Here is a 17,337-nt window from a genome sequence, read left to right as displayed (position 1 = left end):
AGGGTTTGAGTTTTACGCGTCTCTGTCTGAGTCTTTGTGTTTCAATCTTGGTCATACATGATATGTTTCCTCAGTGCAAACCCTTGCATATCTTCACAAGAAGTGCCAACGGTCATACTGAAGAAGCTATCTGGGGTGTTGAACTCCCAAAGGTGGCCTCTTAAACATGAGTAGTTGAGGGTGAGAAAAAGGGAGGCTCAGGCTGTTACAAAGAGCGCAAGGATCAAGACACGCAATGCTTCTTGACAGCACAGAGAAAGAGAAAGAGAGAGTGACTGAGTGAGTGCAGAGAAGAGAGTGAGAAAGACAGTAAAAGACTCAATGTGGGTACAATCTCAAAGTATACATCTTTAGGTTTTTGATAATATATATAGAGTACATACATGTGTAAGGGTGCATACACACCCAAACACCGCAAAAAGGCACGGTGACCCTTTACTCCCAACAACCTCCCACCTAAAGGCAACCTGCCTAAAGGTAGAGGAAAGAATCAGCTAAGTCTATGTATGTACAAAGCTGAAATACACATATTATCCAACCCCATTATCTGGCGGCACTGAGTAAACCGCTCTACTAGAAGACCCTTCGTGAGAAGCTCTGCAAGGTTATCATTAGCATGTACCTTGACAAGCTCAATGCTCTTGTTGTCAAGTATATCCCTGATAAAATAATACTTCACCTACATATGCTTTGTCTTTGCATGAAAGACAAGATTCCGTGCTAGCATGATAGCACTCTGACCATCACAATGAAGGATAGAAACCTCTGTAATGCCAAGCTCTCTCACCAAATGTGAAAGCCACAAAGCCTAATTATATGCCGCAGTTGCAACCAGATACTCTGCCTCTCTAGTAGACAATGCAGCATACTTCTGTAGCCTAGATATCAAAGAGACTACTCCCCTTGTGAACATGAACATATATCCTGAAGTAGACTTCCTGTAGTCAGGATGACTAGCATAGTCTGCATCTGTGAAGCCAACAACAGATGACTTCTGCTTCCCAAAGCAGATGCACAAGTCCTTTGTGCCCTTAAGGTATCTCATGATACCCTTCACTGCTTCCCAATGCTTTTTGCCAAGATATGCCATGTAGAAATTAAATTCCTTTTTAATGAATAATTCTTTTTGGTGTTGTATATGTGGAGGTAAATTCAACATTAATGCATAACAATTGCGTTAATGTTAATGCATTTTGGTGGCCTAACAGATTCATGGATGCCCGCAACATGTCCTTATATGGGGGATTTTGAGCATTTGTCCTACTACCAAAATAAATTCCTTTTTAATTAATGATTCTTTTTGGGGCTGTATTTGTGGAGCTAAATTAAACATTAGTGCATGACAATTGTGTGTCAATGCATTTTGATGGCTCAACAGATTCATGGTTTACTAAATAACAACGACCAATTGGTTCCTTAACCAGAACTACTCTCAAGTCTCAGTTAGCTAATATTGACTCATGAAATTTGTCTCGTGATCTAGCATAGCATGCCCATCCATTACACATCTGCCTACTAGTAGAAAGTGTGACCTTTGAAAAATCATGCTAAAATGTAATCACCCTTCTCTTCTTCACTTACAAAACTTCAAAACTGTTTAATGCAACACTTAGGATCTCCAGTACCCAGTCTCTGACAGAACAAAAAACCACTGCAGGCACTAATAACAAGTAAAAAATTAAAAGAAATACATTATAGTTGGGCGCACACAGTAAATGATCCTGAAAATCTAGTTCTCAACACTGAGAAAACCAGCAATGGTTGCCCGGTGATACATGTCCCGAGACAATCTTATGGAAACACTTGAGTTGACCCAAGGTACAGGTCACAAGCCCTTAGACATTTTATATATCAAGAAAAGTCAATCTCTCTCTGAATGTATGTCTATCCTACATAGCATGTGCAGTTCATATTCTTGTCCTAAAATCTTAGCCATATAATTGTGCTTACGGCTCTTGACTAATTAACTGCTCACAAAACAGTGAACCTTCATACCTTTAAAGTTTGTTCAGCACCATTGGCAGCAATGATGTCAGGCTGAGCATCTTCGAATTCTTTAACATCCACCCAAGCCACAGTGCCAAACCCTCCAATGAAATAGATGTCACTTTTGTGCGGAATCCAGTAAATTAAGCAAGGATGTCAATAAGATATAAATGCATTCAATGTGCCTCAAAAAAAATAACAAAACATAACAAGTTCCTCTGGGATAGAAACCTGATTGACTCCATCCGATAGTAGTAAAAATTTCCCCATTGTTGTGTTGCTCCCTGTTGATGCTTTGCAGTATACTTTTTGTGTGCCCATTCCTGCAAAGCATCAAGTTGAAAAACATGGATTACAGTTGAGCAAAACTGTTATCAGGACCACAATTTTGCATATGTCACATGCACAAACAGTATGAAAGGGTGATTTGAGTATGATTGAAGTCCCAAACTTGAACTACACATGGGCCTAATGTTTGCCTGAATTTCTCAGGAAAAACTAGAGCAATTGTGTTGAATAGATGATAGCTCGTAGATTTCAATAATATGAAACAGTGTAACAATAGATAATGACATTTCTAATGCATAGACGATAACTTGAAGATTTTAATAATATGAACAAAAAGTTGTGGCATTATTAATGAACCCCTTCTCTCCTGAAAACTCATATGGTCTAAAACCCAGCAAGATCAGTGCATATAATACGTTTATGATACGAAAAGTACGACAAGTATGATACAACCAACCATTTGAATATGACTCCAACTACAATCAGCAGTATAGAGGCACTGACAGACATACATGTTGTACACTACTCAGAACATTAATTTATGGTGCATCAAAGAATATAACCCTAATTCTCTACCGACACATATTCAATGTACAAGATATCATGTGCAATGTTGTCATATATGATGTATTACATGAAAGGGACTTTGTGTGTAACCCATGATGACTTTTCACCGCTATCTCATTTGAAGATTGAAGTATCATGACAGGTGTGAATGAAATAATTTGATGTAATGTGGCATGTGTCACGACAACTTACTAACAGCTGAAGAAATGATGGCATATGTGCCATAATTCTACTCATATGTGAGCTACTACAAAATACGTTAATGGAGAATTGGCTACACCAACTTTGTGACAATCTGACAATGTAAGAAATTGTACCGAGAGCATGGGAAAGCAAAATCCCAATGGGGTCATATCAAGTATCAAGTTCATTTACATGTATAACTCCTTTTCTGGAGCTGGCCTCTATAAGGTAAAAACTTAGTGCAAGACATTTGATATACAAGTTTGTGTCATGTGCAAGTGGAAAGTATTTTAGGACCTTCTCATGACACAATGCATGTGCCATGTAACCATAAAAGAGATCTCAATTGAGATATTGACAAATCCACACATGACCCACACAAATGCATCCAATGTGATGATCAGCTAACAAGGATAAGCCTACATGTAGGTACATACTATGTACACGTGCATGTATACACGCATGTGTGTATTGGCTCTGGAGGGAGGAGGGACCCTGATATTTCATCATTATTCAAAGCTACAAGGAACCCTCACTCCCTATCACAGTTAAGTAAAAGGGGAGGGAGCACCCACACCAATCCATGGAAGTAGGCACTATAGAACTAGTTTGTTGACCTACTTGGTAAAGATGTTTGCAAGATTATCTGATGAAGATACAAACTCTAGTAGATGGTGTTCCTAGCTTGACCTACTCTTTGGTGAAATGAAAGTGCACTCCAACATGCTTAGTTTTCGGACTGATAATGAGGTTATTAGCTAGTGCAATGGCACTCTAGTTGTTGCAAAAGATCACAATTGGAATATCTCATGGAACTGAAGCTCTACAAGCAAGCTCCTCACATAGACGGCCTTTAGCAGATGGTGTGCCTAGCTTGACCTACTCTTTGGTGAAATGAAAGTGCACTCCAACATGCTTAGTTTTCGGACTGATAATGAGGTTATTAGCTAGTGCAATGGCCCTCTAGTTGTTGCAAAAGATCACAATTGGAATGTCTCATGGAACTGAAGCTCTACAAGCAAGCTCCTCACATAGACGGCCTTTGCGATACCATCATAGAGAGCTTGATACTCGGCCTCAGCAGTGGAGGCAATCACCAACTCCTCTTTATGGCTAGACCATACAATGGGAGCTATACCCAAGGGGAAAATGTAACCACTATGGAAACACTGAGTATTAGGATCTCATGCCCAATCAAAGTTAATGTACCCCTGCAAAATCAAACCTTTATTATAAAGCAAGCCAAAAGAACAAATACATCTAACATATCTCAACACACACACAAACAAGCTATCCATTGTGACATTTTTGGTCCATTGAATGCTACCTAAGCAATGAAACAAAGTAGGCTAAATTTGGCCTAGTGTGAGTCAACCAAAGAAGCTTTCCTACCACACACCAATAGGTGTACTCATCGAAGGGCATACCATGAGGATCCTTAGAAAGCTTCACAATAGGATCCAAAGGCATGGCCACAGCAATACTAATCCCCCAACTAAAGACCATATTTCTACTAAGATGCAAAGATCTCATCCCCGTTTCTCACTAGCTCCATGCCCAAAAAATAGAACAATTGACCAAGGTCAGTCATCTCAAAGGTCCAACCAAGTTATGCCTTTATATCTGCAATGGTCCTAGAATCTGAGCCCATGATCAAAAGATCAACATATAATCAGAAAAAGCTGACCCCCTCTGAAATAGTTTTAGCATACAAGTTCAGGTCACAAAGGATAGGAATGTAACTCGTGAGTCCTAAGGAGCTCATCCATCCTATAGAACCATGAGATGCAAGGCCTACTTCAGTCCATAAAGAGATTTCCGCAAGAAAAATACCTTATTTTTATGGTCTAAAAGAGAAACCCCGGGAGACTACTCCACATAGACTTCCTCCTCCAAATAACCATTTAGGAAGGCAGTCTTGGCATCCATCTGTTAGAGACTTGGTAACCTTGGACAGCACAATCATTCTAGGGCAGATTTATGCATTTCAGGATTAGGTCAAACAGATTAATGCAGTTGCCAGATGATCCTAGCAGTCTTGGTTATGCTGGGCAGTGCAGGCAGGTTGTGAGCAGTTTGCAACAAGGCAGGGCTGTATTTTCACTGCAGCAGAATTATCATTATTTCATTATTTTTGTTGCAGTCTACTGTTTTACTGCATTCAGCCAGTATTTTGGTGGCCGACCTACATTATTTTATGATTTTATTTGGCCTATTTACAGGCTGGCCTGCCCTAGGTCACACATTATTCAATTTTGATGTGTGGAGGTTGAGAGAGCTCCAACAAATACATTCAACAGCCCGTTGTACAGATCTGCTCCCTATATTCAGCGGTCATTCACTGCAGATTTCTATGTTCTGCTATCTCATTCTCTCTCTCTCTTCTCTGTCCATACTCATTCTCTTTTCAGTCTGGTCATACGCTTCCGCACTAGCTGTACTCTGACATGGTATTAAAGCAACGTTGAAGGGCTGATTGATCCTGGGCAAACCTGAAAAGGACATTTCGACGTGACGAGGCTGTGTTTTCAGCATTTGAGGGTGAGCAAGAGGGCTGCACATCAACACAAGGCTGAGACGAGTGGAGAAGTATGAGAAAGGAGCAAATGTGCTCATTTTTTTGCAGGTTTTTGCTGTCTCTAAAGGAGAAAAAGGCTGCATTTTCAGCCGTTTGCTGCAGATGTTGAGTTTTCATTGCCTCAGGTGGTTGAAACAAGTTTGGGACAAGTGAAGGAAGCCCGGGACAAGTGAAGGAAGCCCTAGCAAGGTATGTTTTCAGAGTCAGAGGGGACTGCCCTTGTCTTTGTTCAGGTTATTCACGTAACAATGTCTTCCAAGCTCAACATGGAGTTTGAGGCTATTATGGACCGTAGGGTCCCCATGTTACCAGCTCTTCCTCAAGATCAAAAACACGATAGGGAGAATTACCGCATATGGCGAGTAATGATGCTTGTCATCTTGGAGTCCTATGATTTGGTGGAGCTCATGACCGAGGCCATAGACCATCCTACAACCCTTCATTTATCCAAGCTTTCTTCTAATGAGAAAGCTAAGTTGGCGAAGGTACATGCACTTTGAAACAGGCTAAATACCCGCATCGGATCATTCCTATTTCTCTCATGCACACCGGCTATGATAGTCCCACATCAAGCATTTGACCGTTGCTCAAGAGATATGGCTCAAATTGGATCAATTGTACAATCGATGACCATAGTGAAGCAGATGTCTTTGAGATACAGATATAGACGTTGAACCCATCCAAGTCCGCTTCCATGCGAGAGCATGTCAATAAGTTTTAGCAATTGCAGATGCAGGTCTAGAACGCAAGGAAGGCAATCACCTCAAAGGACATGGTGACAACTCTTCTCTCACAGTTACCACCCCAATTTAGTGCATTTTACTTTGCCTTGAATGCTTTAAGGCAGACGAATATCCGTAAGTGGGAGGAGTTGGTTCCGATGGTCTTAGATCAAAAGGAACAACTCAAAGGTCAGAACACTCCAAAGTCAAAGGCGTTGATAAGTCAATCTTCTCAACAAAAGGAGAAGAAAATAACAAGAATAAGGATGACAGGACCAAGCAAGACAAAGCCAAGAAGTCTACTTGTCACATTTGTGGCAAGACAGGTCACTGGAAGAAGGATTGCCTCAACAAGGACAAAAAGAACATCAAGAAGGAGAAATCTACGAAGGACTTTGAAGCGGTGGTTACTGCTTTATCAACAACATTTCTCCATTTAGAGGTAACTAAAGATTCAACACCAACAACTTTTGATGTAGTGATGATGGCCCCACAGCTTTGTGAGTGGATTGTGGACAATGGCGCTTTCTGCCACATGACTACTCCTAGAGATGGTATTTGCCCATATGTATCCAATGCATCAACAAATTCTCATTGTTGACAACTCTTCAATCCCCAGCAAAGACAAAGGTGATATGCAGTTTACTCCGAATGGACTTGGTGATGGTGCTCACACATCAAAGGTTCTCCATGTGCCAAGTTTGGGATATCATTTACTCTTTGTGAGCAAGATTTGTGCACTTATCCTTCTGGTCAAGTTTGATAAGTACTCCTTCCAACTTCTTGATAGAGATTCAAGATACGTTCCTTGTGCACGTCATAAGGAGAATGGAGTCTACAAGATGCAAGCTTCCTAAACACCAATCGAGCTCTGGCATGCTCGATTTGGCCACCTCAACTACGAGTACCTTAGGAAGGTGGCTAGAGGAAAGCTTGTTTATTGATTGCCAAAGATTGGGGTGGATCATCCCCCATGCGTATCATGCATTCATGGCAAGCAGCATACAAATGTGATTCCTAGCAAGGCTTCACAAAGGACAAAGGAGCCCTTGAAGATTGTTTCAACAAACTTATGTGGACTAATGAGAACAAAGTCCCTTAAGGGAGTTTGTATTTTATGCTGAATATTGATGATTTTAGCAAGATGACATGGGCATACTTCTTGGAGCTAAAGTCTAAAGTATTCTCACATATCAGGGATTGGTTGATCTTCCAAGAGAACACATTTGGTAGGAAGCTTAAAACCTTACAATTCGACAAAGAAGGAGAGTTTGTCTCCAACGAGCTTGCTAGGTTTTGGACAAATCATGGCATTCACTAGGAGTTTCCCAACATGAACACACCTTAGAAGAATGGTATATTGGAGTGGAAGAATCGAAGCATGATCAAGATGTCACAAACTATGATGGAGCATCGGCAAACACCCCAATGTCTATGGGCTGAGGCAGTGGCCATCACTGTCCACAACCTTTATCAATCACATATATCAGTTGTGGTTGATATAACACCTTTTGAAGATTACTTTGGTCTAAAACTAGATATCTCTTATTTCAAGGTATTCAGGTGTGATGTCTATGTTTACATCGCACAAAAACAAAGAGACAAGTTTGAGTCAACTTCCAAATGACAAGTGTCTGTGGGATATAGCTCGCAGTCAAAGGGATACAAGCTTTATGATCCCATTTCACATGAGATCTATACAAGTCGAGATGTTAGGTTTGTGGAGTTTCTCGCTTCAGAGAGGGATACTGAGCATCATGTACTTGAAGATCTGAGTGATAGTTAAGCACTTGAGTCACTGCCTTTGGAGCCTATGCCTCTTGAGGCTCCACCATTAGTAGAGGCACAGATTGCTTCACCACCAAACTCAACTATTAAGTCGGCACCAATGGGATGTTCCATAGACTTCATCGGAGGCAAAGCCACAAGGGGAGTTCAAGTCCCCCTTCTCGTTGGGTATGTGGTACACTCAATGATGCAAGGATTGAGGGCGTTCTCAAGGAGTGACAACCGCATGATGGCTCATGGCAATCTAGAAGAAACCAAGAACATTCCAACAAGCTTGTTTGTACTAGCTACTATTTGATAACTCATGCCATACAAAATAAAGAGCCCACCTCCGTAAAGGAGGCTTTGCATCATAGCATTAGCAGAAGGCTATGGAGCAAGAGTTGGAGGCTATCGAGCAGAATGGCACTTGGGGTCTTGTGCCCCGGCATGTTTATAATACGAAAATTAGAGTCAAAAAGGTCTTCAAGACCAAAAACCACAATGATGGTTGGCACTCTGCATAAGCACAAGACACAGTTGGTTGCTAAAGGGTTCGTACAACGGCCAAGAGCAAATTTCCATGATACCTATGTTAAGAAGAGTGCTAGGGTTTGCACTGGGGACACACAGAGTGTACGACCACGACAGAAACACAAAGATACAGACACAGACACAGAGGGCAAAACTCAAACCCTAAACGCAAAACTCAAAACTCAAACACAAACAGAAGAAAGGAGAGAGAGAACACAACTCTGAAGTGAATGAATGTTGTAAATGAATGTAAGAGTGTACAGTGTGCTCAAGGGCAGAGCAATGTCGGAGTGTGACATCCACCAAAGACGGATCCCAAGTCTGTGACCACCAGTCGGAGTGTAGGAGAGCTGAATAGTGAATGGCAGCAGGCTAGTCACCAAAACGCAGCAGTCTGGAGGCTGAAAACTGGTAAACGCAGCAGTGTACCACCAATCGGGGGCAGGAAACTGTGCACAGTCTGCTGTAAACAACAGGCTGAAACAGTGTCTGAGAGTGTCAGGGCCTGCAATGCTGAAAACGCAGGCTGAATAGCAGTCTGGGACAGTTTGGAGCAATCGCCAGCAGCTGAGAGTTGTCGCCTACAGCAATGGATAGGCTGAAGATGATGTGGCTGCAGTCGATGATGGCTGGACAGCAGATGGAGGCAAGCTGCAGGCTGGAAACTGGGCGCCAACAGCAGTAGAGGGTGTGTGGGCTGGTGTAACCTGCAAACAAGGATGATGGCTGAATGAGGGCAGCCTGTCTATTTATAGATATGGAAGGGTGCCCCAAAAATTAGGGTTTCCAATAAACTTTCTCGAACCGCTCTCTGTTTTAGGGTTTCCACTGAACTCTCTTGAACTGCTCCCCATTTTAGGGTTTTACTCTAAAAGAGCATTTTTAGTGTATTTTGGGGATGTTTAAGAGGCTAATCAGCAAGTAATGCATATTTTAGCTCAACAACCTATGCACTAAAGCTCGAATGGCTACCATTAAGGCCGTTCTTGCCTTGGCCAACCATAGGAGATGGCTAGTTTATTAGCTAGATGTGAAGCTTGCTTTCCTTAATGGTGATCTGAAGGAGGAGATATATGTTAAGCAACCTCCTGGTTTTGCCTCCTTAGATGGCCAAGTTTACAGGTTGTTCCTCATGCCATTTTTCGATAGCACTGAGCCTTATGCCGCATCCAGGATCTAAGAGGGGGTGTTAGAGATTTGGTCATCCCCTAGAGGGCAGATTTCTGCATTTCTGGATCAAGTCGGACAAATTTATGCAGTTGCCAGCTGATTGAAGCAGTTTTGGTCATGCTGGGCAGTGTGGGTAGGTTGGGAAGGCTACCATGTTGTAGGGCAGCATTTTCACTGCAGTAGAATTATCATTATTTTATTTATTTAGTTGCAGTCAGACTGTATTTCAAGGGCCGACCTGCCTTATATTATGACTTTATTTAGCCTATTTATAGGCTGGCCTGTCCGTGGTCACACATCATTCAGTTTTGATGTGTGCAGGTTGAGAGACCTCTAGCAGATACATTCAACAGCCCGTTGTACAAATATGCTCCTTTATTCAGCGTTCATTCACTGCAGATTTATGCATTCTACTGTCTCTTTCTCTCTCTCTCTTCTCTCCATGACATTCTCTTTCAGTCCAATCATACGCTTCTACACTCACTGCACACTGACAGCATTTGATAGATCAACCAATCATGGTAGGCAACTAGTGCAACCAACAAATAGAAAGATGTCAACCACATAGTTGATGCAAAGGTTAACCACATAGTTGATGCCTTGCTTCTATTGAAATCCCTATACCACACGCCAAGCTTTGCACTTCTCCAACGTTCTATTAACTATCATTTCTATGCGAAAAATCCACTTAGTCCCAATAATCTTCTTGTGTCCCAGACCATCGACCAAAGTTCAGCATCTGTTCCAATCAATGCTTTCAAGCTCCTTTACCATGGTCTCTCGCAATATGGGATACAATAGAGCCTCCTACCAGCCGTTTGATTTAGAATGCACTATGTAATCTGTTATAAAGGCAAACGCAAATGAGACATTAGGCGCAAGTGTAACAAATCATCTAGGGCCCTTCAGGATGGAATCTAATGGCAGAATCCTTGAATCCCACATGGTTTGTTGGTATCAAAGAGGTAGCGAGTCCTTGGAAGGGAACCAAAGTAAAGCAAGGTGAGAAATTTACGCAAAAGCTGATACAAGGGGTTGCACAATATCCCTCTCCTCAAAGACAATATCTCGTCTAGAGATGACTTGGTTTGTTTTGGGAGCAAACAACCAACATGCTTTAGCTTTAGAAGAGTAGCCTACAAAAACCAAGAGCTCTGCTTGGGCGCAATCTATCTTATCATCAAGGGTGTACATGTATTCATGACTCCCAAAAATGCTAAGGGGGGGTGATAGGTAACCTAGCACTGAATGCCATACTCATTTAAAAACTTGGAAATTTTGTGGGTGACGAACTTACCACCACTATGAATCCTTGTAGGTCCCATACGGACTGATTTTGCACAAGACACACCAAAGTGGAGAAATATGCAAAGGCATCAAATTTATGCTTTAGAAAATAGACCCATGCATATCTCCAAAAGTCATCCACAATTAAGAAAAAAGTATGACACGCCATTAATGGCAAAGACACGGATGCTAGCCCACAAAGGTCAACTTGAATCAACCTAAGGGACCCCTCAGCTCTATGAGTAGACTGTTGAGGAAATGGTGCGCAGTGTTGCTTCCCAAGCTAGCAAGCTTTACAAACATCCTTGGAGAGTTTGAGGCATGGAAGGCCCTCAACCATCTAATAGCATGAGAACTCATAAAGAGAGTCATATCCAAGGTGCTCGAAGCAAAAATATGAGAGACGCTCATCATTCATAGGCTCCCTAGTGCCAGCTAAGACACAAAGCCAATGGAACTCAGAGCCCTTGGATGCCGACTAGGAGAGAAATTGTCATTATCTAAAGGCCATTAGACTACACCTCACCACAAGCAATCACTAGACCAATTTGAGCATCAAATACCTCAACTATGGTTGTTGTAAAGAAGACCACTCATCCCAATTGGGCATAGTTTCTCAAAACAATGTTTTGGGCTGCTTGAAACAAAAAGGAAAACAACCCAAAATATTTCCTATCCGAAACGCATTTCGCAACAAGCATGAAAAAATCCTAGTTTCGGGTCATTTTGGTCATTTTGATCCCTTGCATACAATTTGCACCTGTTTTCCTTTGCGCCCCACCCTATTTTACTATTGCTCGCCCTCCTTAGCTCTTGTTTGCTTCCCTTCTTATAGATCTACTGCTGTCTGCAGCCCCTTAACCGTAAATCCCTTATCCTTCAGCTGCTTAATCCTTTTCCTTTCCTATCAGCACCATTTGCAGCTGTTTTCCCTCGGATTTCCAGTTGTTTTTCACTTTTTCCAATGAGCAATCCCTTTCTTCTCTTCATCCTTTGCGGTCCACACTCATTAAAGCTGGTTTGTCCCCCTTTTGCTACTCATTTCTCCTCTTCCTCTACTAGTAGTAGTAGTGCTGTTGTAGCCCTACGGACAAGACACAAGAGATGCCTTTGAATGATGCAAATTAATTCTCTTTAAATCATAGCTGATACATCGTGATTCACACTAGATAGATCTGAGAATCGAGATCATGGTCATTTTGGTAGTGCATTCTACACTATACCATATAAACTTGTTGATCATGTTCATGGACCATTGGCATTTGGATGAAGTTGCATGTATTTATTATTCATGTCATTGTTTACTAAGTACTCTTTTTTTGAGTCTATATGACATAAATGATAATGTGAGTCTATGACTATTCACCTTAGACATCATCATTCATAGCATATTGATCTTTTACATTGAGATTTGAATCCTAATCTTGAAAGTTTTTGAAATTCATGGATTGTGATTATACACTCTTTTTTAAGTATTTTGGGGTAGCAAAGCCATTTCAACCTTAGGCTAAAACTTCGTTTCACTCGAAAATGTGTTTCCATTTTCCTGTTTCCAAAACTCCATGCAACTATGGAATCATCAAAGCTGCTAGATAGATAAAAGATTCAACCAAGCTAGGGACATTCACACCATCTAGCAAAGCGAGATCAAGGCTTGTGTCAATATCAAACTTCATACGACTGAGACCCTATATCTTGGCTGAGGAGTTATTCCCACATCGGTAATTCTTGCAACATTGACTTGGGAGATGAAAATATCATCAATGGGGGTCATGTGATGCATGGCTCCACTGTCCACAATCCAAGCAACTGAAGAGCCACTCAATCGTGTACGATGGGAAGGAGACAACTTGTGGATATGCACCAAGCTCTTGACCTAAAATGTCTCTACAGAGACGATATGGGTATGAGAGCAAAAGTCCATCGATAGTCCAACAAACTAGTCAGACATGCCCTCTGGAGTTTATAATGGTATCGACTGTAATGGCTCACTAGTCACATTGTGATTCTTAGATCTCCATTGCCTCTAATTTTGTTGATAGTCACACCTTGCCTTGTTGAGGTAACTCTGACACTAAGGAGCGGGGTTTGATTTTGTTTTTGTTTGGGTTGGGTACCCTTTGCCTTTAAGCAACACCCATTATCAAAACACCCAATATTTTGACTGTATTACAAGTACATATTTTTCTTAAGTACATTCAGCCATCTAGGTTTTAGTTGTGACTAGGTGTTTCCTTGTGACTCACTATTATGGTTTTGATTTCTTTTTTAATTCTGATTTGGTTTTGAGCATTCTTGCCTTTCCATTGCTATCCCTTCCAAGAAATGGTAACAAAACCCCCCTCTATAGGTGAAAGAGAGCATGAAATTGGTCAAACAACCAAGCATAGCATAGAAGCTAATACTCAAACTCTAAAAGGTAGGCATAGTCGGCTCTGACATCACTTGCTGAACAAAATAAAAATATTACTTGGGGAGGTTATTCAAAAACAATGTGACCTAGTCATCAGGGGACTTATAAGCCCCGGTAGTGGCAAAATCAACAAATAAACGCTGGTATTTCTCTAGCTTGATCTTTAGATCATCCCAATCTATGAATTTGAACTCTTGGAGCTCATGGTCAAGATTGATATTATGGGTTCCTGAGACACATAGCAACCAATCGAATGTTCCCACTACCCAAATGCAAGGTCAAAGTGTGGAAGTATTAACTCAACTATGGCGGAAGCATTGTGTGCTTAACCTTTGGTAGAGAAAGCAAGGGTCTGTTTAGGATTTGAGCCCTTGTACTAAGTTCCACAAGTTTTGTGAGTTTAAGACATGCCTCATCAAATTAGATCCATTAAAATGAGTCTTGTCAATGAACACATTCTTGGCAAATGCTGATGTCATGGGGATGTGAAATTTTGAGATACTTTAATCTTATTAATAACATTTGATCAAGTCATTAATCAAATGTGCAAGGTTGTTTAGCATATGTGATGCACATGCTAGTTATTTCATGGTAACAAGCCAAGGACCCTAAGGATGTAGTGAGTGTCAAAGACAAAAGTTGTGATCATTTATGCCAACTGGGTTTTGGTGGTCAATTGGTGTTAGCCTTGGCCCTAGAATAGTTGTTTGGCCAATAAGTGATAGTGGTGATACTAGGGACTAGCATTAATTAATTAATTAATGCCAATCTAAGGGTCGACAGATCTTGGAGATCACTCCAACTTGCAAATGGTCTAGCCAATTTAATTATGGATGGGCACATTTAGTTTCAATCAAGGTCAAAAGAGCTTAAATTAATTTTCAGACTTATTTAATTCTAAAAATTAATTTAATGGGTTGATAATGCGAAAAAATGGGTTTAACAGACTTACACTTTGTAAAAATACCCATGCAAACTAAGAATACGTTTTTGGGGGCTATGTCTCAACCATTCAAGCAATTTTCAGCTAGTGGAAAAGAGAGAGAGAACGCTACTAGTCATTCTACTTGTGCAAAAATCAGCATTCGATGTAGGCAACAGCCATTTGGGACCTTCTAGGGGCAAGCAACACCAAGGAGACACCATCCAAGGGCTGGCAACAGCATTGCTAATCACACAACATTTTGGAGGTGCCTATTAATAGGGTGACTACATTAATTGTAGGCTAGAGCAAGTAGCAAGCTGATTTTAGGGTTTTTGTGAAGAAAATCGCATGTTTCTCTCATCTTGGCTTTCTCTCATCTTCTCCATTCCATTCTCAAGAGATCTCAGCTTATCTCAACCATTTGGAGTAGACCTCAACCAGATTTGGTGGACAACAAAGGGACCCATGCTGTAATTTAGGGTTTAGGCAACCACCTCAGGACCCGTGTGACATACACTAGAATCAACAGATGCAATTTATAGTATTGTCAAAGATTTCAAATACCTAACCATCCATTGTAAATTCGCGGCAGCATTTCGCCAATTAGGGTCCAATTAGAACAAGTCTTGGGTGAAAAACAAGGACCAAATTGCCCAATTTATTTGCTGATTGTTGAAACAGCAAAGTGATTTTAGATTAGCTAAGGAGATTGTGGAATCTTGGCTTGCAATCAATCCACTAGTAATTGAAGTTAAAGAAATACTATAAGAGATGCTAGTTTTGGGGCATTAAAGGTAATGCCAAAGCTTTCACTTGAAGCTCCCAAAGAAGCTAATGAAGCAAAACAAGCATGCTAATGAAGTAAAACAAGTACCTACGAGGCAAGGAATGCAAATGCAAGGCCATCATGGAAGTGCCAATCCAATGGATTTTGGACAGTCCGGCATGCATGCTATGATGAGGCAGCCAAGTTACTTTGGTGGTAGCATAATTTTTCATGCTATGGTTGGACAAGGATTGCGTACGGGAATCTATGGCACAAATCCCTATGGTATACAACAGCCAATGCATGGTGTGTAAGGCCCAATGTATTCAAGTATGATTGGAAATGCGCAAAACCCTATGTATGGCAACATTGGCTTGATGCCTAGGGAACAAAGTAGCATATTTGGTAATGCATCTGCACCTCCGAATCCTTATGGAGCTCAAGAAATGAGTGCTAGTCGTGCAAATGCTCTGTTTGGTGTTTTTTCTTTCATGTCTACAAAAATGACAGGCAGGGCTAAGAAAATGGCAGGTGAAACCGGTATATGACTCACATAAAGCAGTAGTTCCCTCAATTAATACCTGGTCTTTTCACATACACACACAAACAGAGACCTCACTCCCTTGCTCAACACCAGATTGGCCTCGAAGACCGGCGCCCCTTTCGGTATTTCTTTACCAATTAAAAGATGGAAAGTTACCAAAAAAAAAAAACTATTCGAAAGTACAAAACCTTTAAGCAGTTGGCTTTCATCTTTTCTGAGTAAATTTCAGCTGCATAAGGACAGTACAACATATCCAAAACAACATCCCAAGTAGAAAAGCACTTTCTGTGACCATAACTCAATAATTCTAGTGTAGAATTCCAATCTACAGGACCCTATATTTACTTTTTTTCAACTGTTTTTTGGCCTATTCTCAACCTTTTTCCATTCCACATTTGTTCCATACCAATTGGACTACAAACCCTTTGATCCTAGCATCATTCCAACAGTAAAACAGTCCCACAAACAGCACTATATCAGCGCTGAAAAACCATGTTCCTGTGTGGCATGGTCATCACTTTCTTTAGTTCCTGCATTGGAGAAGCAATCAACTGCTCCTAAACCTGGACATTGAGGCTCTTGCCTCAACAGAAGAGCAAAGAAAACACAGAATTGTACATTCAATGGAATCAGCCTATCATGCAGAGCATTTCCTCAGAGAATAGAGAGAGAGTTGACCAGAGAGAGCAAGCTCTACCTCCGTACATGAGTCAGAGAGGAAGAAGTACTCTCCGTAGCTGATGTACTTGCAGCAATCTACCCTCAGCCCCTCAAAACTTCACGCTCAGATCTGCCCCTCTTGCCTATTACGTTTTTTTTTTAATGCTCTCTCTCTCTTTTGGAAATTTGTGCCCAAATTGTGACACATGGCATACACGTAACCATTTTCACATTCAAACCTTCCGATCTAAAATTCTCCATGATCGGTGCGAAATTTAACCTTGACACAGACCAGAGAAATAATCCTCGGGCAAAAACGAAGATAATGACGCGAACAGATTTTTAGGGTCCAAAAATAGTAACTCCCTAAATTTTAGGGATGGTGACCCTTGTATTCCTCGAGTTGTTCTAAGCAACTTTTATCATTGCAACCAGATCAAAAAGTGTAATGTGGCTCAGTTATGGTGACTTTTATTCCGTGGGCATTCTCACATGTGCATCTTCTGTCTTGGCTAGGCTCATTGTCCTGCACCATCTCCAGTGGGTAAGCACACAGTCCCAAACCATTGGCATTCTATTCTTCAGTGTCCATTCAATCCAATTTCGAGGCTCAAACAAACCATTGGTCCAATTTGTTCTAATGGCTGTCTCTTCTGGCCATGCAAAGATCCCGGCTTAATCCAAGAGAACTCTAGGGGTAAAAAGCAACATCAACTAAAGAAAAGAAAAATAAAATATTTATATAAGTAAATAAGGAAAGCAACTGCAAAAAGTATCACCAAATGTCGTTCCAAAAGCAGTCTTATGGATATCCTCTGGCCTGATTCTAATCTGATGGTACCCACTTTTCAAATCTATCCTCCTAAACATTCCTACTCCCTATAATGGATCAAGAATATTATCTATCCTCAGAATCAGAAACCTATTCTTGATAGTGTTCTTATTCA

General features: G+C 41.0%; 1 protein-coding gene across 2 annotated transcripts in view; it reads right to left on the bottom strand.

Annotated features, from left to right (window-relative positions):
- The window catches only part of LOC148020189 (non-canonical heme oxygenase HOZ, chloroplastic-like), a 72,117-nt gene that overhangs the window by 18,444 nt on the left and 36,336 nt on the right, over positions 1-17,337 (bottom strand). For both annotated transcript variants that reach the window (XM_087700498.1, XM_087700496.1), the window contains exons 6-7: positions 2,218-2,309; positions 1,996-2,107 (exon numbers count right to left, since the gene is read on the bottom strand). In XM_087700498.1, the coding sequence (XP_087556624.1) occupies positions 1,996-2,107; positions 2,218-2,309 (204 nt within the window). The remainder of the gene's footprint in view (positions 1-1,995; positions 2,108-2,217; positions 2,310-17,337) is intronic.

This window comes from Lygodium microphyllum, chromosome 19, assembly GCF_053477565.2.
Source record: "Lygodium microphyllum isolate KBCC chromosome 19, Lygodium_microphyllum_v1.1.10, whole genome shotgun sequence".
NCBI lineage: Eukaryota > Viridiplantae > Streptophyta > Polypodiopsida > Schizaeales > Lygodiaceae > Lygodium > Lygodium microphyllum.
Note: the sequence above shows the minus strand (reverse complement) of the source record. Positions and strands in the feature narration are given on the sequence as shown.